At 33.9% G+C, this 18296-nt stretch overlaps 1 protein-coding gene across 2 annotated transcripts in view; it reads left to right on the forward strand.

Annotated features, from left to right (window-relative positions):
- LOC148275329 (nose resistant to fluoxetine protein 6) overlaps positions 1–17554 on the forward strand; it is a 135494-nt gene extending 117940 nt beyond the window's left edge. For both annotated transcript variants that reach the window (XM_088235845.1, XM_088235844.1), the window contains 9 exons: positions 1308–1406; positions 3683–3944; positions 4863–4994; positions 7629–7794; positions 9241–9320; positions 12325–12550; positions 14408–14582; positions 15156–15298; positions 16571–17554. In XM_088235845.1, coding sequence (XP_088091971.1) covers positions 1308–1406; positions 3683–3944; positions 4863–4994; positions 7629–7794; positions 9241–9320; positions 12325–12550; positions 14408–14582; positions 15156–15298; positions 16571–16699 — 1412 coding nt within the window. In that variant the 3' untranslated portion in view covers positions 16700–17554. The remainder of the gene's footprint in view (positions 1–1307; positions 1407–3682; positions 3945–4862; positions 4995–7628; positions 7795–9240; positions 9321–12324; positions 12551–14407; positions 14583–15155; positions 15299–16570) is intronic.
- Positions 17555–18296: the final 742 nt, after the last annotated feature.

An 18296-nucleotide genomic window follows, 5' to 3' on the forward strand; every position in this document is an offset into this window, starting at 1 on the left:
AATAAAAATAGCAGTTTTGGAATATTTTCCATATTTACGCCGGTTAAATTCAAATATGTGATTGCGCAGCAGGATTATACGCCGCGAAACGTAAATACTTTGACATTTAATATTAGGTGTTCACCATGGTGAAAAATTGTTATCACGGCGCTTATTAGCACGTCGATAGTATTTGTGATTGAACTACAGAACGTAGACCTTTTCCATCCTTCTCCATGACAATCAGTCTTGGGCTATTTGTATCCACACTGTTCCCGAATGCCCGAAGTAGTCCGAGGGCGCCAGCACGTTGGGCGTTTTGTCCATCTAACGTCTGAGCTGTAAGCGTCATGACCAGCCCACTGCCATTTCAACGTTGCAACTCTTTCAACAATGTCCAGCACTCCTGTTTTGGTTCTTATGATTTCATTACTGACTTAGTTAATATTGATGGTGGTTCAGGCATTTTCTAAAATATGACTAAGTTTTCTGAAAGCTGCACATCCCAACGCAACTCTTCGGTGGATCTCTGTTGTTTGATTTTCCTTCAATTTTATGGCCGAGTTCATTTACTGCCTTTATGGGTATACTATCTATACATATTTTTATCCTTACAGGAGTAGGTGCCGTTGCCTGGGCTAAAAAAAACAAACTTCGAAATTTCCAAAAACATTTATAATTGTGAGGTATATTTATATCTAAAGGCGCAACTCGCTAACTGCTTTCTTCTTGCCGCGATTCCGGGTAAACGAGTTGATTTTTTTATATTTTCTTAGCGCCATTTTGTTGATAAGATTTCTTTCTATAGAATGAATCTAAATTATGTAAAGAATCGTCAAAATTAGAGCAATGGCGGCCAAAAACTTCGAAAAATTTAAGTTATTTGTGTTAAGTTTATGTAATACAATCTTTGTCTTCAATTTTTAAAAAAACATGTCGATATCTGTGCCGTTCTTGAGTCATCGTGACAAAACTAGCGGAAAATAACGTTTTAAAAAAACGCAGTCAAAATTTTGGAACAGGATTACGGGCACTCTGCCGGCCGTGCACGGCCTTACATTTTTGGCTCTCCTGAACTCAATTTTACGAAATACCGAATTTTTTTGCGAAAAAGTGTTCTTAAAAGATTGCATTAACCGAATATGTAAAATTAAATATCGGTTTTTGAAATTTCAAACCTTTTTGGTCGCCTTAAAAATTAAAAATGATATTTCCCCTATTGCCTTGCTTAGAACGGGGTATGTAACCTTGAAAGCTGGGCAAGTTTTTAATTAAAAAATGTAAATATTCAGTGTCTAATGAAATTAATGAATAAAATATGTTTTCAGGCATGTCTGTATACAGTCTCAACAACAGTATAACAAACAATAACAACAACTCTGAAGAACGCCTCACGATGCCGGCTACTGAAGAAGCAACACAACTAAGTGAGTTTCGTTTAAATCATAGTAGTATAGATACAAGAGATTAACATATGATTTACGGGTGATTTACACGTGTTTTGCGTGTGATTTACGCGAGGAATGACCTTTTTTTAATTACATGCATCAAATTTGATTTATTTATATGTTTAATAACCTTGTATGTACATACATTTATTGGGGACAGAGACACAGTTTATAGATACACAATCAGGAACGACTCATGCTTGTGAACTTGCCCCGACTCGCTAGAAAATCCGTGTTGAGTCGGGGCACTTACAATGCATTCATAAACATACATACACATACATACACACATACATACATATATAAAATCTTAAGTAACGAAATTGATTCTGCTGAACCAAATAATAAAATTTAGAATTCCAGATGCAATAGTAGACTAAATCATATTTTTTCAACATATCTTCAACAATCAAATCTGGGTAAAAATTAATTCATTCACCGAGGATGCTCGTCATACTCGATGGCTCGATAGATATTTTCAACGAATGAAAATACTGATTTGAAAAATATATAAAAAATTGCAATAGCAAAATTTTGAATTACATTTTTTATCGTTTTATTTATTTGTTTTCATTCTTTTATTATTAATTATATATATTTACGCGTATGTATGTGCATTTGTGTATGCTTATATGTTCACGTGTGTATGTATATGTGTATATATATATATATATATATATGCATGTTCATGTATGTATATGTATGTGTGTATTATGTATATATGGATGTTTGTGTGTTGTATGTATGTTATATGTGTACATTGATTTTCATTTTTATTTCTTATTTCATTGTTTTATATTTACTTACTATTTTATTTGTTCATATATATGTACATTACAAAATGGATTATCTTAATTTATACATATAGAAATAATTCAAATAATCAGGTAAAATTAGGAATATATAAAAATAACTCATAATTATACATAATATCTAGAGAATAATATGTTAAAAAATTAAGAGAATCTTGTAACGAAAAATTCCCTCAGAGACGTGAAAAATGACAATGTCCAAAGTAATATTGTTCGACATAGAGATTTTTACATTTTTTTTTGCACCACAACAGGCCAGGAGGCCTAATTACAGTGGTGCATCACATCACAGAGCACCCAGGCTTGAGAAAAATCACATTTTAATTTTTGTGTTCTCACCGGGAATCGAACCCGGAACCTTCCGTGCGTGAATCAAGCGTCTTGACCACTACGCCACGGAGGCCGCCAAGCTCTTCCAACAGGCATAACCATTGGCAGGTCGGTCCTGTATAATGGAATGTGAAACAGTCTATGCTGACGCTGTCTAAGATAATTATCCGGAGCATAAAAGTTAATGCTCCGCATAATTTCAGGGTTGTCAATAATACCGCGCAACGATTGAAAGAAGTGCGTAGTAAAATACACATTTCTTCTGGTCTTCAAACTGCTGTAACCGAGCATACCCTGGAGGAACTCAGTGGGATAAAGCCATGGATTATATCCGCACTCCCTCATGTGGAGAAACCGAAGAAATTTCTTCTGAACCCTCTTCGCCATAAGAGAGTACTTCAACTCACACGGTCCCCAAATCATCGAGCCACTCTCGAGTCTACTTCGCACCAACGAGTTATAAAGAATTCTCAGTTTCTCGGTTTAATACCCTTTCATCGCTCTAATTTTCTTGCTTCACAGTAGTAGCTGCTCGATTGTGGAATAATCTACCCATTAATGTTAGAGACGCCCCTTGTTTATTTACATTTAAGTCAAGATTGAAATGTCACTATTTAAATATTAAAGTTGTTCCTTTATCCTCCTTCTTTTCTTCCCATCCCCTCTCCTCCCTTCATAGTATAGTGTTTTTTTTAAAGTATTTTTATTTTCTTAATCTGTATTTTTAATTTTTGTCTAAAATTGTAAGATTCAATATGTCCATGTTCTTGTAATTTTCTCAAACTAAACGGTTTAGGTAGGTAGGAAAAAATTGCCTTAAGGCAATATGCCCGCCCTTTTGTGTATATGTATATAAAGTGTTAAAATAAATAATAAATAATACTCGTGTATTACCAAAAACCCTGGCAATATGCAAGACAAATCCTAACATCTTCAACGCACTACTACAAACTGTTTCGATCTGATCATGAAATGTAATGGTGCATAGGGCACTGCATCGGTACGCCAATCGCAGTGTATCTTGATCATTTTTGTTACATAAAGGCATTAGATGCAATGTGTAGCTACACATAACGGGAAGGGAGAGTTGATATATTTGTTGTTTTTTTCCAGACATCTTCTCCGAGCTGATTCTCTCCTTCTCTGTAATCTCCAACATGAGGACTATATGCGACCAAACAGTCGGCAGCGACACCATCCCGACCATACACGGCCTCCGCAGCATATCCATGGCGTGGGTCATTATGGGCCACACGTGCATCGTCGCCTTCAAGTACTCCGACAATGCGGAGCTTCGCAAGGACGTGGAAAAAGAATTCCTGTTCCAAACCGTGACGAACGGAGCCTTTAGCGTGGATACATTCTTCTGTATTGGGTAACGTTCATGTGACAAATAAAATGAAAAACCGTGTACTATTCAACTCGATCAACTATTCTTGTTGAGTGGACGAGGTGTGAATAATACCTCGTCCTAGGAGGAGGAAAATTGAGAGTGGACTGTAGTGTTGGGGTAGGAAGGTTGCGCAACTCCACTAACCCGCTGATGATGTGGCGTGTGGAGCTGGCGGTCGTGAGACGCTGGCACAGCTAGCTTAGAGCTGGCGGTCTAAGTGAACGCTGGCACAGCTCGCTTGAGGAAAGATTAGTAAAGTACTTTACTTTATTGAGGTTCGATTAGTACTGATAGTAAAAAACGTTTTTCCGGCACTCACGCGTATAATTATTGTTCCGTGAAGTGCGCTAGGAAACGAGAAGGACGGGTAGGTATACTCGTAGAATGATTTAGTTGAGAGTTGATCTGAACAGTTATCATCCACAGTGGCGTCTTTGATACCAAATTTCTAGTGAAGCTCAGATTTGTACGGACCATGTATACTATTTTATACTATTTTTATTTTGTTCATTAACGCTCAAAAGGCATTTTAAAAAAATAAAAATGAAATACATGCTAACATACTAAATAATAAACAGAATATACAGAAAAAAAATGTGAAATTAGTTAAAAAGGATATGATAAAAAGTTTTACAAAGTAAAAAAAAAAAACAATAATAACAAAGGTGTGCAAGAAAAAACGGTAAGCATATGAACAAAAAATGCAAAGATATAATGTTCGAATCCCACTCTACCCCAACTCGATTCCATTTCCTAATAGTGAGTTATTTACAACTCGTTGAAAATGGCCCTGAAAATTAAGTATTTGGGTAAATCATAAGAACGCAAATATTTTTTTTATTTTTTTTTAAAAATAAATTATCTCATACGGAATAATAATATTTTTTAAATTGTTTTCAGGGGTATTCTAGTATCGTATATTTACTTCCGAACGAATGCAAAGGGGAACTTGGACAGGCTAACTAACGGAACTAAAGGCTTCACATCCGGATTTCTGCAGTTCATTGGACTTCTGGGCTATAGGTTTGCAAGGTAAATATCTAACTGACTCATGTGCCATAAAGTTAATTTTGCAAGAGTCAAAGAAATATTAAAAAAAATAAAAATAACCCTTTTTTAGTATTTGCATTCAATTCCAAAACAATATAGGTAAGACAAGGGCTATGTAGGATTAATACCAAAAACGAATTTGATTGAATCAATATTAAAACCTCTCAAATCTCCTCAAAAATCAATTATTAAAATTAATTTAAAAAAGCCCTTCAGGTACCCCAGCGTCAAGTTATTTGAGATCTTAGATATAAGGCAATGATATATTTTTAGAATAAAAATTTTTGTGAAAGCAAATTATTCTACCAAATTCCAAAAGAAACACTCCCACACTACCAGAAGTCAAACTAGAGGATGGGTCATGGAGTCTACCACAAACTCTGGATTCGGGCAAAGAAATGTCAGGTTTCTGGGCCCCATTTCAAAACCATGGCCCGGATTCAATTTAATAAATTTGTAAAAAATTGGTTACTGGGTTTAGGCAGAGAAAAATCGAAAAATTTACTCAAAAACATTCTTAAATAATAAATGGTATAAATTAATATTATTTGACTGTATAGTAAAGTAACTAGTAGGTAGTAATGTTATTGTTTATTTTGCATAAAAATGTCTGCCTTAAAACAGGTTGTACCCAGTTAGGCAGACTAGACATGATCCAGAGAAATCTATTACCTAAGTGCATATGTAGTAGATAGAGTAATTGTTATTTTTGTTGAAATTTTTTCTTCGGGTTAACTAATGAGTTGATATAATGCTATTTTTATGAGTTTAAGTATTTTATTTTATTTTTAGTGTCCCATCCTTCGTGAGTGTGGTTTTGTAAATAATGATTTCTAAAAAAACAAAGGGTAAAAAGTCATTAGTAAAATTATATTAATGATGAAACCGGTCACTGGATATTCCAAATTTGTTGATTAAAGTATCACTCGTCTTTTATTTATATAATAAAACATCTAATAAATGTTTATATTTTATGTAGCTCAATTATAACTTATGGCCTAATAGGATGGGGAGGCACTAACAAATCAATATTAAAACCTCTCGAATCTGCTCAAAAATCAATCATTAAAATATTTTTTAAAAAGCCCTTCAAGTACCCCAGCGTCAAGTTATTTGAGGAATTTGAGATCTTAGATATAAGGCAATTATATATTTTAAGAATAAAAATGTTCGTGAAATTATTCTACCAAATTCCAAAAGGAACACTTCCACACCACCAGAAGTCAAACTAGAGAATGGGTCATGGGGTCTATCACAAACTCTGAATTCGGGCGAAGAAATTTCAGGTTTCTGGGCCCCAAAATATTCAATATATTACCCGAACATTGTAAAGCCATGGCCCGGATTCAATTGAATATTTTTTTTAAAAATTGGTTACTGGGTTCAGGTCGAGAAAAATCAAAAAAATTACTCAAAAACATTCTTAAATAATAAATGGTATAAATTAATATTATTTGACTGTATAGTAAATTAACTAGTAGGTACTAATGTTATTGTTTATTTTGCATAAAATGTCTGCCTTAAAACAGGTTGTACCCAGTTAGGCAGACTAGACATGATCCAGAGAAATCTATTACCCAAGTGCGCATGTAGTAGATAGAGTAATTGTAATTTTTTGTTTTTAAACAATGATTTAATAATAATTTATTATTATTCTTTACTAACTCTAAAATAATAGTTAAAAATAAGTCCAATTTTGTGTAGTCCATTGATTTAATGAAGACGATGCATTTAAAGGAGGGTTTTTCGTACAAACGCAAAAATTTACATCCGATATCCAATGGGTCGTCGCATCTTATATGAAAACCAATTCGCCTTTCAAAATGACATAAGTAGGTCCATCAAATCATCAAGCCAATACTTACAAAATGTGTGTACAACATTTGTTGCCCTTTAATAATAAGGAATATTTTTATGTTTTTTTATTTCCTTTTTTAATTACTATAAAATAAAAAAGTACCTCATAATCTTTTACAGAAAATTTTCTTTTCTGTTTCTTATATTACACAAAAATATTATACCTGTCCATTTATTATAGGAGCGAAAATTCATAAACATTACTTGCCTACCCACAAACAGGCCATGCCTTTGTGGTTTTTTTTTGTTTACTATTTTTACTGTTAATATGTATTTCATTGCTATACTCTGTTTTACCTTTTATGTATACAGGGTGTTCATTAAACCCTGTCACATCCGAAACCGCGATGATCAGTATGAGCAAGAAGACATATTGACACATTAAAATATTTTTAGAACGAATATTTTTTTTTTTAAATATATCAAAAAAAGCAAATGGTTGCTTACTTCTGCAGGGCAGAAACGAGAAAGGGGAGGGGGGAGTCTGATATTGCGCCGCGCTCCCCTTACTTCTCCCCTGCAGAAGTAAGCAACCATTTGTTTTTTTAAATATTTTATTTTAAAAAAATTGCTTTGTCCTAAATATTTTTTTTTAATAAGCTAATATGTCTCTTGCCCACACTGATCATTGTGGTTTCGGGCGGGACAGGGTTTAAAGAATACCCTGTATTTAAAAAATAAAAGTTCTCTAATAAATTTGATATCCATTCTTACTTATAATATCACACAAGTAGGACATGAATAAATAATTATTTCTAGATTGACAGCGCCATACATGTTCATGTTGGGAGTAGTGGAGGTCTCCATGAAATGGTTCTACTATAACTCTGTGTTTGACCCTCCTACCCAAGACCACATCAACTGCCCCGAGTACTGGTGGAGGAACGTTCTATACATCAACACTCTCTTCCCTGTTGATCAAATGGTAGGTATCATATGCGGTCCGCACAAAGATTGGATGGAAGCGATGCTTCTCTTAAATTTGACTAAACATTCAGTACCGCGAAACCGTCCAATTTTGCCCTAGATGGATATTTTGCCCGAACAGTCTAATCTATGATCAACCTTTAAAAAAACATATTTCCATTTGATTTCGGTAAATTTGGTACCAAATTAAGGAATGATGGCTATTGTCCATGCGATGATATTTCTTCACAGTATCAAACATTTGTTATTTCAGTGCACGTTTTTCAGTTTACAACGCCATAATCTTGAAGCAGAATGCAGGAAAGATGAAATATCCTTAACAGATATCCACACTGTCGTTAAAGTAGTTATTTATTTATTTATTAATGAAATCATAGTCTATATAAAACAAGGTACAAAGGAACAATTAAAAAAAGTAAGACCAATTACAGATTTCACACTAATGAATGCAGGAGGAGAGGGGAAAAATAATTTAGTTCTAAAAAAGTAAAAATAAAAATATTACATAAAAAGTTCATAAAAAGGAGAAGACATTGTATAGCCACTCTATTTTCCTCCCTCTCTCTCTGCTTCCATAAACATTTAAATTTAATTGTAAAAAATCACAACCAACAATAAATTTATCACGCGCCATTGTTCTTGGACTTTGCAACAATGGTAATTGGACTCATAAACGTAATAAACCAAAATCAGTGATCGAACATCCCATTTCCCAGACAAACAATAACGATTTTTTCCAAGTACCTTAGCCTTGTACATGGCACATAAGATTACTAAATACCGTGGTCTAAAAATATATTTAAAAAATAAATAAAAAGATAATTAGCCATAAGTTAGCTAAGCTTTGTTATAATATAAGCAATGAACAACAACCAAAATATATTTTGTTGTTAATTGTAGAGTACTCCAATGGTTGACTCTCGACCCGCAAGATCATGTTATACTAATCTGCCACTACCTACCTAGTTACTTACCTTATTTGGTTTCTCCGGGTACTTTGACACAGCATGTAATTGATTAACCTGTATTCTATTATTTGATCCCTGGGCCTGGGGCTATGAGCCTTTTCGCAAGAATTCTGAGTATGATGTGAGATATCCGGAAATCAGAAATTATAGAAAGCTCAGATATACACCCGGAGCCATAAATCACCCCCATGTTGAAAAACAATAACTCTGCTCAACAACCTCTCAATCTGCGAAGTCAGTGCTTGCCAACCCGTTTATTTAAATCTAAATAACTCCCTAGGGAGGAAAACCAGTATGTCTACAAACATTTGGATATCCTCAAAACATTGTCAATTTATTTAGTTAAATTTTCTATTTTAAGTCAATTTATTTGCAAGAACTTATGGTGTTGACAGATTATATGATCTCCTTTTTATAATATGTGCCGAAGTTATTTCTCTGAAATTGTATGTAAATATTTTTTGTTGAATTTCTAGTGTATGTTGTGGAGTTGGTACCTTGCGGACGATTCTCAGTTTTATGTGGTAGGAGCTGTTATCCTGATTTTAGCTGCAAGGTTTGTATATATTTTTTTAATTTATCAAAAAAAGCCACAAAATTTCTTATCATTCTTTATTTCTTCATTTTCTTGTTTATGTCATCATTCTATAATAATTATAATATCTCATAATATTTAACTATATGTATAAATGCCCATTATAGCTTTGCTCAGTTCAACCTTAATGTACCTCACCGCAACTTGTATACCAATGCTGTCATTGCTGTGGGAAATTTTAGAACCAACGCTGGATTCTTTCCCCTCTGCCAATAATCCTCAGATCACAAAATCTCACTATGTTTACTGTTGTACTGTTGTACTGTCGATGTGTTCCTACAGCAAAGGCATGCATTCAAGAAGCCAGCAGTGTTATCGCTCCTAACTTAAGGTGACACACTTGCCATGTCTGCCTAGATCATGCCATGACTATACCCATTATACATTTAAATGGATTCTAAGATTGTTTAGGTTAAGTTATTCCATTGTATAATGTATCATTAATGCCAATCTATTAGGGCTCTCATAAGCCTGTTGATTGACTTAAAAAATAAAACATACATTATTGAAAATATTGCTTGGATAATTAGACCTAGAAGGGAATATATTGGTCTTTGGGACACTATACAAGAGGTGAATCGTCCAAATAAGCGATTGTGCACAGCTTACCATTATGTTTGACTTTAGATAATAATGTTTTATAGTTACTATGTTTATGGGAAAATAAACACAATAATAATTATTTTCTATAAATCACTACGACCGTTTTGTATCTTCCTACAAAAAAAATATAATGTAAGACACAATGGGGAAAAATGAGGGATTCTTTTGTTAAATCAAACGCGGTTCTTGTTTCCCTCGTATATTATCCAAAGCCAAAGGTTAACACAGCGACGAGTAAATGCGTATGCATTGCACGGTGTAGTCGGTCGGGCGTCAGGAAGAGGAGTGGGCGAGGCACTTCTTCCTTCTCAGGGAACGGGGTGCTCGCCAAAGGGCTGCGTTTGCATCCCGGGACCGGAACTTTAATGTTGCCAGCTTACAATATCTTAAAAGTGCGTCCAGCCCGTTCTCAGTGAACAATGAAACTAGCCGATTACCCTATATTTTACATCTTTAACCCAAGTCAGCTTCTTAGTACTAAAACAAGCTTCCAGATTACAAATATTATTTGAAGATTCTCTATTTGGAAACTAGTATTTCGAACGTTATTTCCAAAGGACTATTTTTATTATCTTAATACCGTTGACATATCATGTATCACATGTGGCGTTCGCAATGGCCATTTTTGGCATTATTCATTTTCAAAGAAATTGGTCAGTGCTCAGTGTTGACAATTAAATCATAATGGAAGTTTCTGCTGAATGTCACTGTGGTATTGGTCAAGAAAATTTTGTAAAAGTATTGTATTAAAATAGTATAGAATAAAGCTACATATATAGCGTGGTTAATAATAATTGTTGTTTGAGTTGTTTTTCATAGAACCACAGAAAAAAAGCCATATGTGGAGAGACTGGAAACTCTCGTTCTCACTCAACAGTCACTATAGCTGCCCAAATTTGGATCCCATGTTCGAGCTTAAACAAGATGCTCGTCTTCGAGGCCACAGTCTCAGGCTGGAGAAAACGAGATTCAATCTAAATCCACGGAAGCATTTCCTGAGCAATATGGTTGTTGATGGTTGGAATAAGCTGCCACAAGAGCTGCTCTTAATGTGTAGTCTCAATGGGTTCATAAATGGACTAGATTTGTTTCGGAAAAGTCAAAGTGCGCCAACAACTAACTTTCGTTTAAATAGATCAGCTTTAAGCTGATATTCCTAAACCTATTATTATTATGCTCCCTTAAAATTAATTTTAATAATATAATTATACTTACTTATATATTATGTACTTATCTGTATGTACAAATTAAAGAACATTTTTATGTAGATTACCTTTTAAAAAAAATCACCGCTCACTACTGCCTATTTTTTTTAATTTACAGGCTTAAGCATGCCCTAACAGATTGGCATTAATGAGTAATACTTAATCTAAACAGTCTTAAAATGTACTTAAATTAACAGAAGGTATAAACGTGGCATAATCTAGGCGGACATGGCAAGTGTGTCATCGCGAGTCAGGAGTGATACACCGCTTGCTTCTTGAATGCTTGCCCTTGCTGTAGGAACACATCGACAGTACCGCTTAATGAGATTTCATTCACTGTTCTGAGGCTCCTTGGCAGAGGGGAAAATAATCCGATGTTAGTTTTATAATTTCCCACAGCAAAGACAGGATTGGTACGCAAGTTACGGCGAGGTACATTAAGGTTTATCTGAGCAAGGATATCATGGGCATCTATACAGTTAGATATTTATTTGTGCAAGAATATCAAACCAGCCAAAATCCCATACATAATTTTATTTTATTTTATTTTATTTAGAAAACATATAGTCTTACAAAATAAGTACTAAAAACAACAATTTTTTAACATAAAAAGACCAATTAAGTTTTCATAAATTAAAAAGATATAAACATTAAATGTGACAAAAAATAAATAAGAATTTTAAGTGAAAAAAGGATAATTGTTGACATTTGCGTTTTCCATGGAGGTAATAAATTAAAATAAATAAAAATACCGAATGTACACTCCGAGCCATCCACGCACACACATGAACGCACATATAAAACATACACAAACATATACATTACATGCGGCACATATACATAGCATAAACCACTCAAGATGTACATTCAGCAACTATCCCAAATAATCGACCCCATGAAGAAATTTTCTGTACAAATGCAACGTGCAGTTAAAAATGTCTACATCAATACTGAGTCCGTTATAATTCTATATAGGGCTTGTTCCTGTTATGACTATGGTACCAAAATTTAAACATCCTGTGTGTACTAAAGCGTTCTTGCCCAACAGAATCCACTGTTTAAAAATAGAAAAATGCAAAGTTGCTTTTTTCACATTTGTATGTTATCATTCAATGGACAATGCACCCAAACAATAATGAAACTGTTCTTTATTTCAGCCACTTCAAGACTGCTGCCGGTGCTCTGACAGTGTTCCTTATATCTTCCTGGTTCACCACGGGTTACATCGCTTGGTCCAACAACCACATGCCTTCCACTGACGATCCCCTGGCCCTGTTCGACAAGATATACGACAAGCCGTGGACGCGATTAGGACCGTACCTGATAGGCATGGCGGCCGGGTGGCTCCTCTTCAAGACAAACTGTAGAATACGAATGTCCAAGGTAGATATTATAATCAAAATACCACTTATAAAATGAAACCTTTCTTTAACGTTGGACTTTTTGCGCATTCGCAATTACAATAAAAAAGTTTAATACATATAGTAAAAATTAGACCACTTTAATACAAGGGCAATTTTTCTCTAAAATGTGTGAAACAATTTATATTATGTCACAAGTTCTTCCGAATCAACCAATAATAGTGTTGTGGCACTGACTAGAACTTGTGACGTTACGGGTGGAGTAATTTCAAAATTACAAATCTTAAAAAATCACAGCGCAGAAAAAATAGACAAAACCTAACAAACATGTATTTGGGAAGAGAAAAGTTTTTTTTTTTTTTTTTTTTTTTTTTATTTATTTTTTTTTTTTCAAAAATATTTACAAAAAAATTCTTAAATTAAAGTCCTGCTGAGTTGCATACATACAACTCGTCAGCAGGTTCTTATAAATTACATTAATTATTTACACTTAGCCTACATTAACAATAATTTTACTTGAAAAACAATTACAGATTACATTTTGAAAAATTAAAAACTATCACTAATACAAAAAACTTTTTTCTAATAACCATAATTTGGGCAAACGTCGAACTCCTGTATTTAACTCAGTATTTTTAATATTGTTTGGTAACATATTAAATATTTTAGGTATACTGTATTGCAGTGTCCTTTTGCCATATTTATTGCAGTATCTAGGAACAGCTAGCCCTTCCATACTAGTAAACCTGGTGTTGTAATCATGTACCAACTTGAGTTTATACTCGGAGTGCGACGTATGCTGACAAATTAATTTGTACCAAAGTAGAGCCCTAACAGATAATTTATTTACAGATTTATACATTAATGATATTGAAATATTGTGTCTCTGGCGGTATACATCTTTATGTAGTAGCAATTTGATCATAGAATTTTGCAAGGTTTGAATAAAATTAATATTAGTTTCACTTGATAACCCCCAGGAAGTTATGGCGTATCGTATAATTGATTCAGAGAGAGATAAATAAATAATTCGTAAAGTATTAACAGGGACATAATATTTTAATATGTACATTCTATTACTTATTGCTCTTAATCGCTTACACAATTTTCTAATATGTACATCCCATTTAAAATTACAATCTATAGTTAAACCTAAATAAACATACTGCTCAATATTTTCAATATTTTCACACATGCACGGTTGCATAATATCACTATGGATACACGTATAGTTATGTGATAAAATTGACGGTGTTGTGTGAGTTTTATAGTTCGGTGATCTTATGTGCATAAGTTTGAATAATAATAGTTAAAATAATAACTTGAGCATATTCATAAATAATAATATAAATAGCGTAATTTGTAAAATGAGAACAGTCACTAGTAGGTAGTCACGTTTTATTCATTATTTTGGACTGCGTATAAAAATGTCAGGTTGTACGCAGACTACACACAATCCAGAGAAACCTAGTACAACAAAGATGTAGTAGATTATAGGAATTATTCATCATCATAATTCCCTTTCCGCACCTAATGGTGCTTAGGGCATTGCATCGGTACATCAATTGCAGTGTACCTTGATCATTTTTGTTACATGGAGGTAAGATGATCAGTCTCACGCTTTAGGTACCAGTCCAGGGACTATGAAATATTCTAGATTAAAAACACCTTTAACATAAATATTTCATATCAACCACATCGGGAATCTAACCCTAGACCTCTTGCATGGTAGGCATTACACATTACACCATTACACCACAAGGCATTCATACCCTGGCCTAGAAAGGCACCAAACTATTTTGGTTCATCTTATTAAAGTTCTTATTCTTATTTATTTATTTTGATTCAGTTGATATAATTTCTATTTTATTTCTACCAGTTTGTAGTATTCGTGGGATGGCTGCTCTCAACCCTGGTCCTTCTTTACCTGGTGTACGGATTGTTCAAAACTCAGCTGTCTCCGGTAGCTGCCGCCGCACACAGTGCCCTGTCCCACACAGCGTGGGCTCTGGCCATCTCCTGGATAGTTGTGGCCTGCTCAACAGGCCATGGAGGTAATTTTTCACAAATATTTTTGCACGGTAAGAATGAATGGCGAATATTTAAAGGACCTTAGTTTGATTATACTTCTCGTATGTCAGCGATTTCAACGATGTCGTATTTAACTTTTGTTCCATCGAGACATGTGTGACGCCATATGAGTTTCTATTGCTTTTAACTCTCCCTTCCCAGTGATGTGTAACTACACAAATTACATCTGATAACTTTAATATGTCTATAAATTCTGGAAGAATTAAAGAGCTGAAACCTTTATTGTTGTGAATATCTATAGAATCTTCATCCGATTGAATTATTTCACGTACTAGGCAACGCCTGAAAATAATTTTACAATTTTTAAAGTAAAGTGGCCACTTAAACCAGCCAATAACAGGTTATAAGCCCTGCTAATAATGCCTAGACTTCCATATTCCCTTCTCTAAAATGTTCTCCAACCCTGTTGTATTTTTTTATCTTAATGACTCCCCAGGGGGTGAAATCCAGTCTTTTGTTTACAAGCATTTGGACAAATTCAAAATATTGTTACGTAAATATGTATGTTTTTAAAAGCCACTGCGTGTGTTTTGCAGGTTTTGTGAACACTATCCTGTCAGCCACCATCTTGTACCCCTTCTCCAGAGTAACGTACTGCGCATACCTGGTACATCCGGTGGTAATTCGCTACCTGGCTATGCACATCGATCACCCTTTCCACCTAGGGAAGTCCATGATGGTAAATATTTCTTATTTTACTGTCCATAAATAGTTGGAACATTCTTATTCTTAGTGGTGGGGGTCAGTGCTATGCAAGCTCCCGACGTCACTGCGACCTGTGAAGTGCCCTGTAAGGGCTCTAGCACTAACCTGTAGGACCTTATATGCATTTTCAAAATACTTCATACTATAAGTGATGTCCCATCTCTGTTGCAATCAATTTCTTTTCATGTTCCCAACCGTGTCACCAGAAGTCAACATCTGCAATAGCAACAACATCTGCAATAGCAATAGCAATAGCAGATGTTAACTTCTTAATAAATATATCTGTACTTCAGTGGCAGACGGATGCAAATCCAAAATTTGGTGAAACGACATTTCGATTTTCGTATCCAGTTTATGATCATGTCCATTGATTTCGAAGAAAAATAAATTTAAGCCTTATAATGAAAAAACTAATGTGTAATGGGAATACAAATAAATGCCATAAATTATTATAAATTACTTAGAGAAAGTAGATTCTTTAGGCTTCTTTTGAACATTTGAACGTAGTTATGCAGAAAGCAGCCAGTCCACAATTTCAGAAAAATGCGATATTGGTGTTATTGGGTGCAGTAAGGTCGATTCTATGTTCTGCTAAAAACAGCCAGAGCGCTTTCATATAAAAAACTGTATTAATCACCTCCGGAAAAAGGTGTCGATCACAAAAACGGCATTTCTCAATTTGCAAGAAAACACCCACAAAACTAGAAAAATCGTATGGTAGGTACTTTAAAAATCTTTTAAACTGGTCAAATACACAATAAGATTCTTGTTTGTAATATATAATAAAACTTATGTGTTCATTGTTTATCGTTTGTTAAAGTCAAAAACATTCAAACTATTGTGTAGATTTTATAATTCACTCTCTTCACAAAATGGCTATTATCTCAGTTTCACTTTTCTATAGCTGGCTGCTTTCTGTATAACTACGTTCATTTGATGTTTGGATTTGCATCCGTCTGCCTCTGAGGTACAGATATTAAATCTTCCAAGAGCAACTTTTGTTTTTATGCCCAGAGTGTGTAGATTGGTCAATTTGTTACATAACTTAGAATTCTTTAACATTCAAACCTTTGTTGATGAGGCTATGTATGTAGGTGAAATAATTCAGTCAGAAGAATCTCGATACATGATGTTTTGTGACAAACTGTAGAGATTATATATTTGATTTATTCAGTACTTGATTTATTTATTCCGTATGTGATTTCTTTTTATGTGTGTTTATTTACTTTTGAAATTTTGTTTCCAGGCAATCATCTTCTTAGGACAGATGGTGGCGTCCTTCATTCTCTCTTTCATAATATCGCTGGCGTTTGAAGCTCCCGTCGTCACCATGCTGAAAATTCTGGCGCCAAATAGAAGGAAGAAGATACAGTGATGATAGTTTAGTTATAACACACAGACCTATTTCACAAAGTTTGCTGGAGAGCTGAAAATCATAAGCAGATCAAAATAACATGACTGCCTGTCCATTCGTAGATATGAAGAATTTGTAGAATGTCGGAGTAATAATGCACAAGCTACCGCTTAAAGAGACGCCATTATGCTTTTTTGAATAGAACAATGTTGCAAAATTTTGATTAGCGATGACTTCACTCTGCTGGCGGCCATTACTGTTTGGTTTGACAACAGACGCTTTCGTAGCTGTGCTCAGCTTTGCTCATAAATTATGTGGAAATTTCCTTATTATAATAGTAAAAAAATGACAATGGGGAATTGAAGTATCGGTTGCATACCTTTTAAGGAAATAAATACAAATATTTAAAAGTAATTACAATGAAAATCAATATAAATTTGACAGTTCTTGACCCAAGTATGGTCCATTGTTTTGTTGCAAACTGTAGCTAACTTCGTGTTTGACCAAAATTGTGCTTAAATTTTTGTGCGTTTGGGTGGCTTTATAAGGGGCAGCGCACGTGTTATTACTCTGAATGTAGAACTAAATTTTCTTTATTACTATAATACTTGGTGATACTTCACCCAAAAAAGAAACATATTCATTACAATATTTATTTGACAGCTTACGCCTTAAAGTATAAAATAATAATAAAAAACCATTATAATGAAACAAAATACACAAAGTACACAAGTAAAAAAAATAAAGATACATAAAATCAGCAGAAAATAAAGAAAAACAAAAAAAAATAAACAAAAAATTATAACATAGGTATGCAGCAAATCAACAATAAATAAAGAGTTTAAATATAAAAAGTAACAGAGGCGACGCATCATATAACACTTGGTACATTTTAAAAATGTAGAAAAAAAGCGATTATAAAGTAGTGATTTTAATTTATATAAAGATAAATTAAATAAATCTAAATCTCCATGTTTGTTTGCTAACATGCGGAGCCGTGGAATAGGTGAGTATTTAGCATAGTTTGAACTATGCAAATCAACAGAAAAGGTAGTATTTTGTCTCGTCCCGGTGGGTGCTATAATAATTGGACATGATATTGTAAATGGACACTAAATCTAACAGTCAAAAATAAGTGAACATAAGGAGTTTATCTCCACCATAAAATAGACAGTTTTCATGTTTTTTTTCTTAAAATTAAATTAATTTATTTTTAACCATCAGATTTAGAATATCTAATTACTGTAGCATGTCCAATAATCACAGCACCCACCCCACCTGTTTTTGTCATTGAAATAAACCAATCGTGTAGAGAAACTTGAAAAACAGGTCTGTATGTTTAATTATTATTTAGTATATTAAGTATATTATTGCGATGTCTTGTCAGCATAAGCACTCTTGGAGTAATACCTTGTACACTGATTATATACTAAGTTATTGGAGTGACTGAAGAGTGGATGAAGTTTAAAAGGAAACTTGGCTACGTACACAAAAACCCAGGCCAATATAAAAATAAAATAAAGGCATTTAGTGCTAGTTTACTTTTCTTGGATATGATAACAACACAGGTTTTTAATTATTGATTTCTTCACTAGGTATGGCAGTAGCGTGGATAAAA

Source organism: Micrasema longulum, unplaced genomic scaffold (genome assembly GCF_059751315.1).
Source record: "Micrasema longulum isolate JH-2025_06_02 unplaced genomic scaffold, ASM5975131v1 h1tg001460l, whole genome shotgun sequence".
In the NCBI taxonomy this organism is placed as follows: Eukaryota; Metazoa; Arthropoda; class Insecta; order Trichoptera; family Brachycentridae; genus Micrasema; species Micrasema longulum.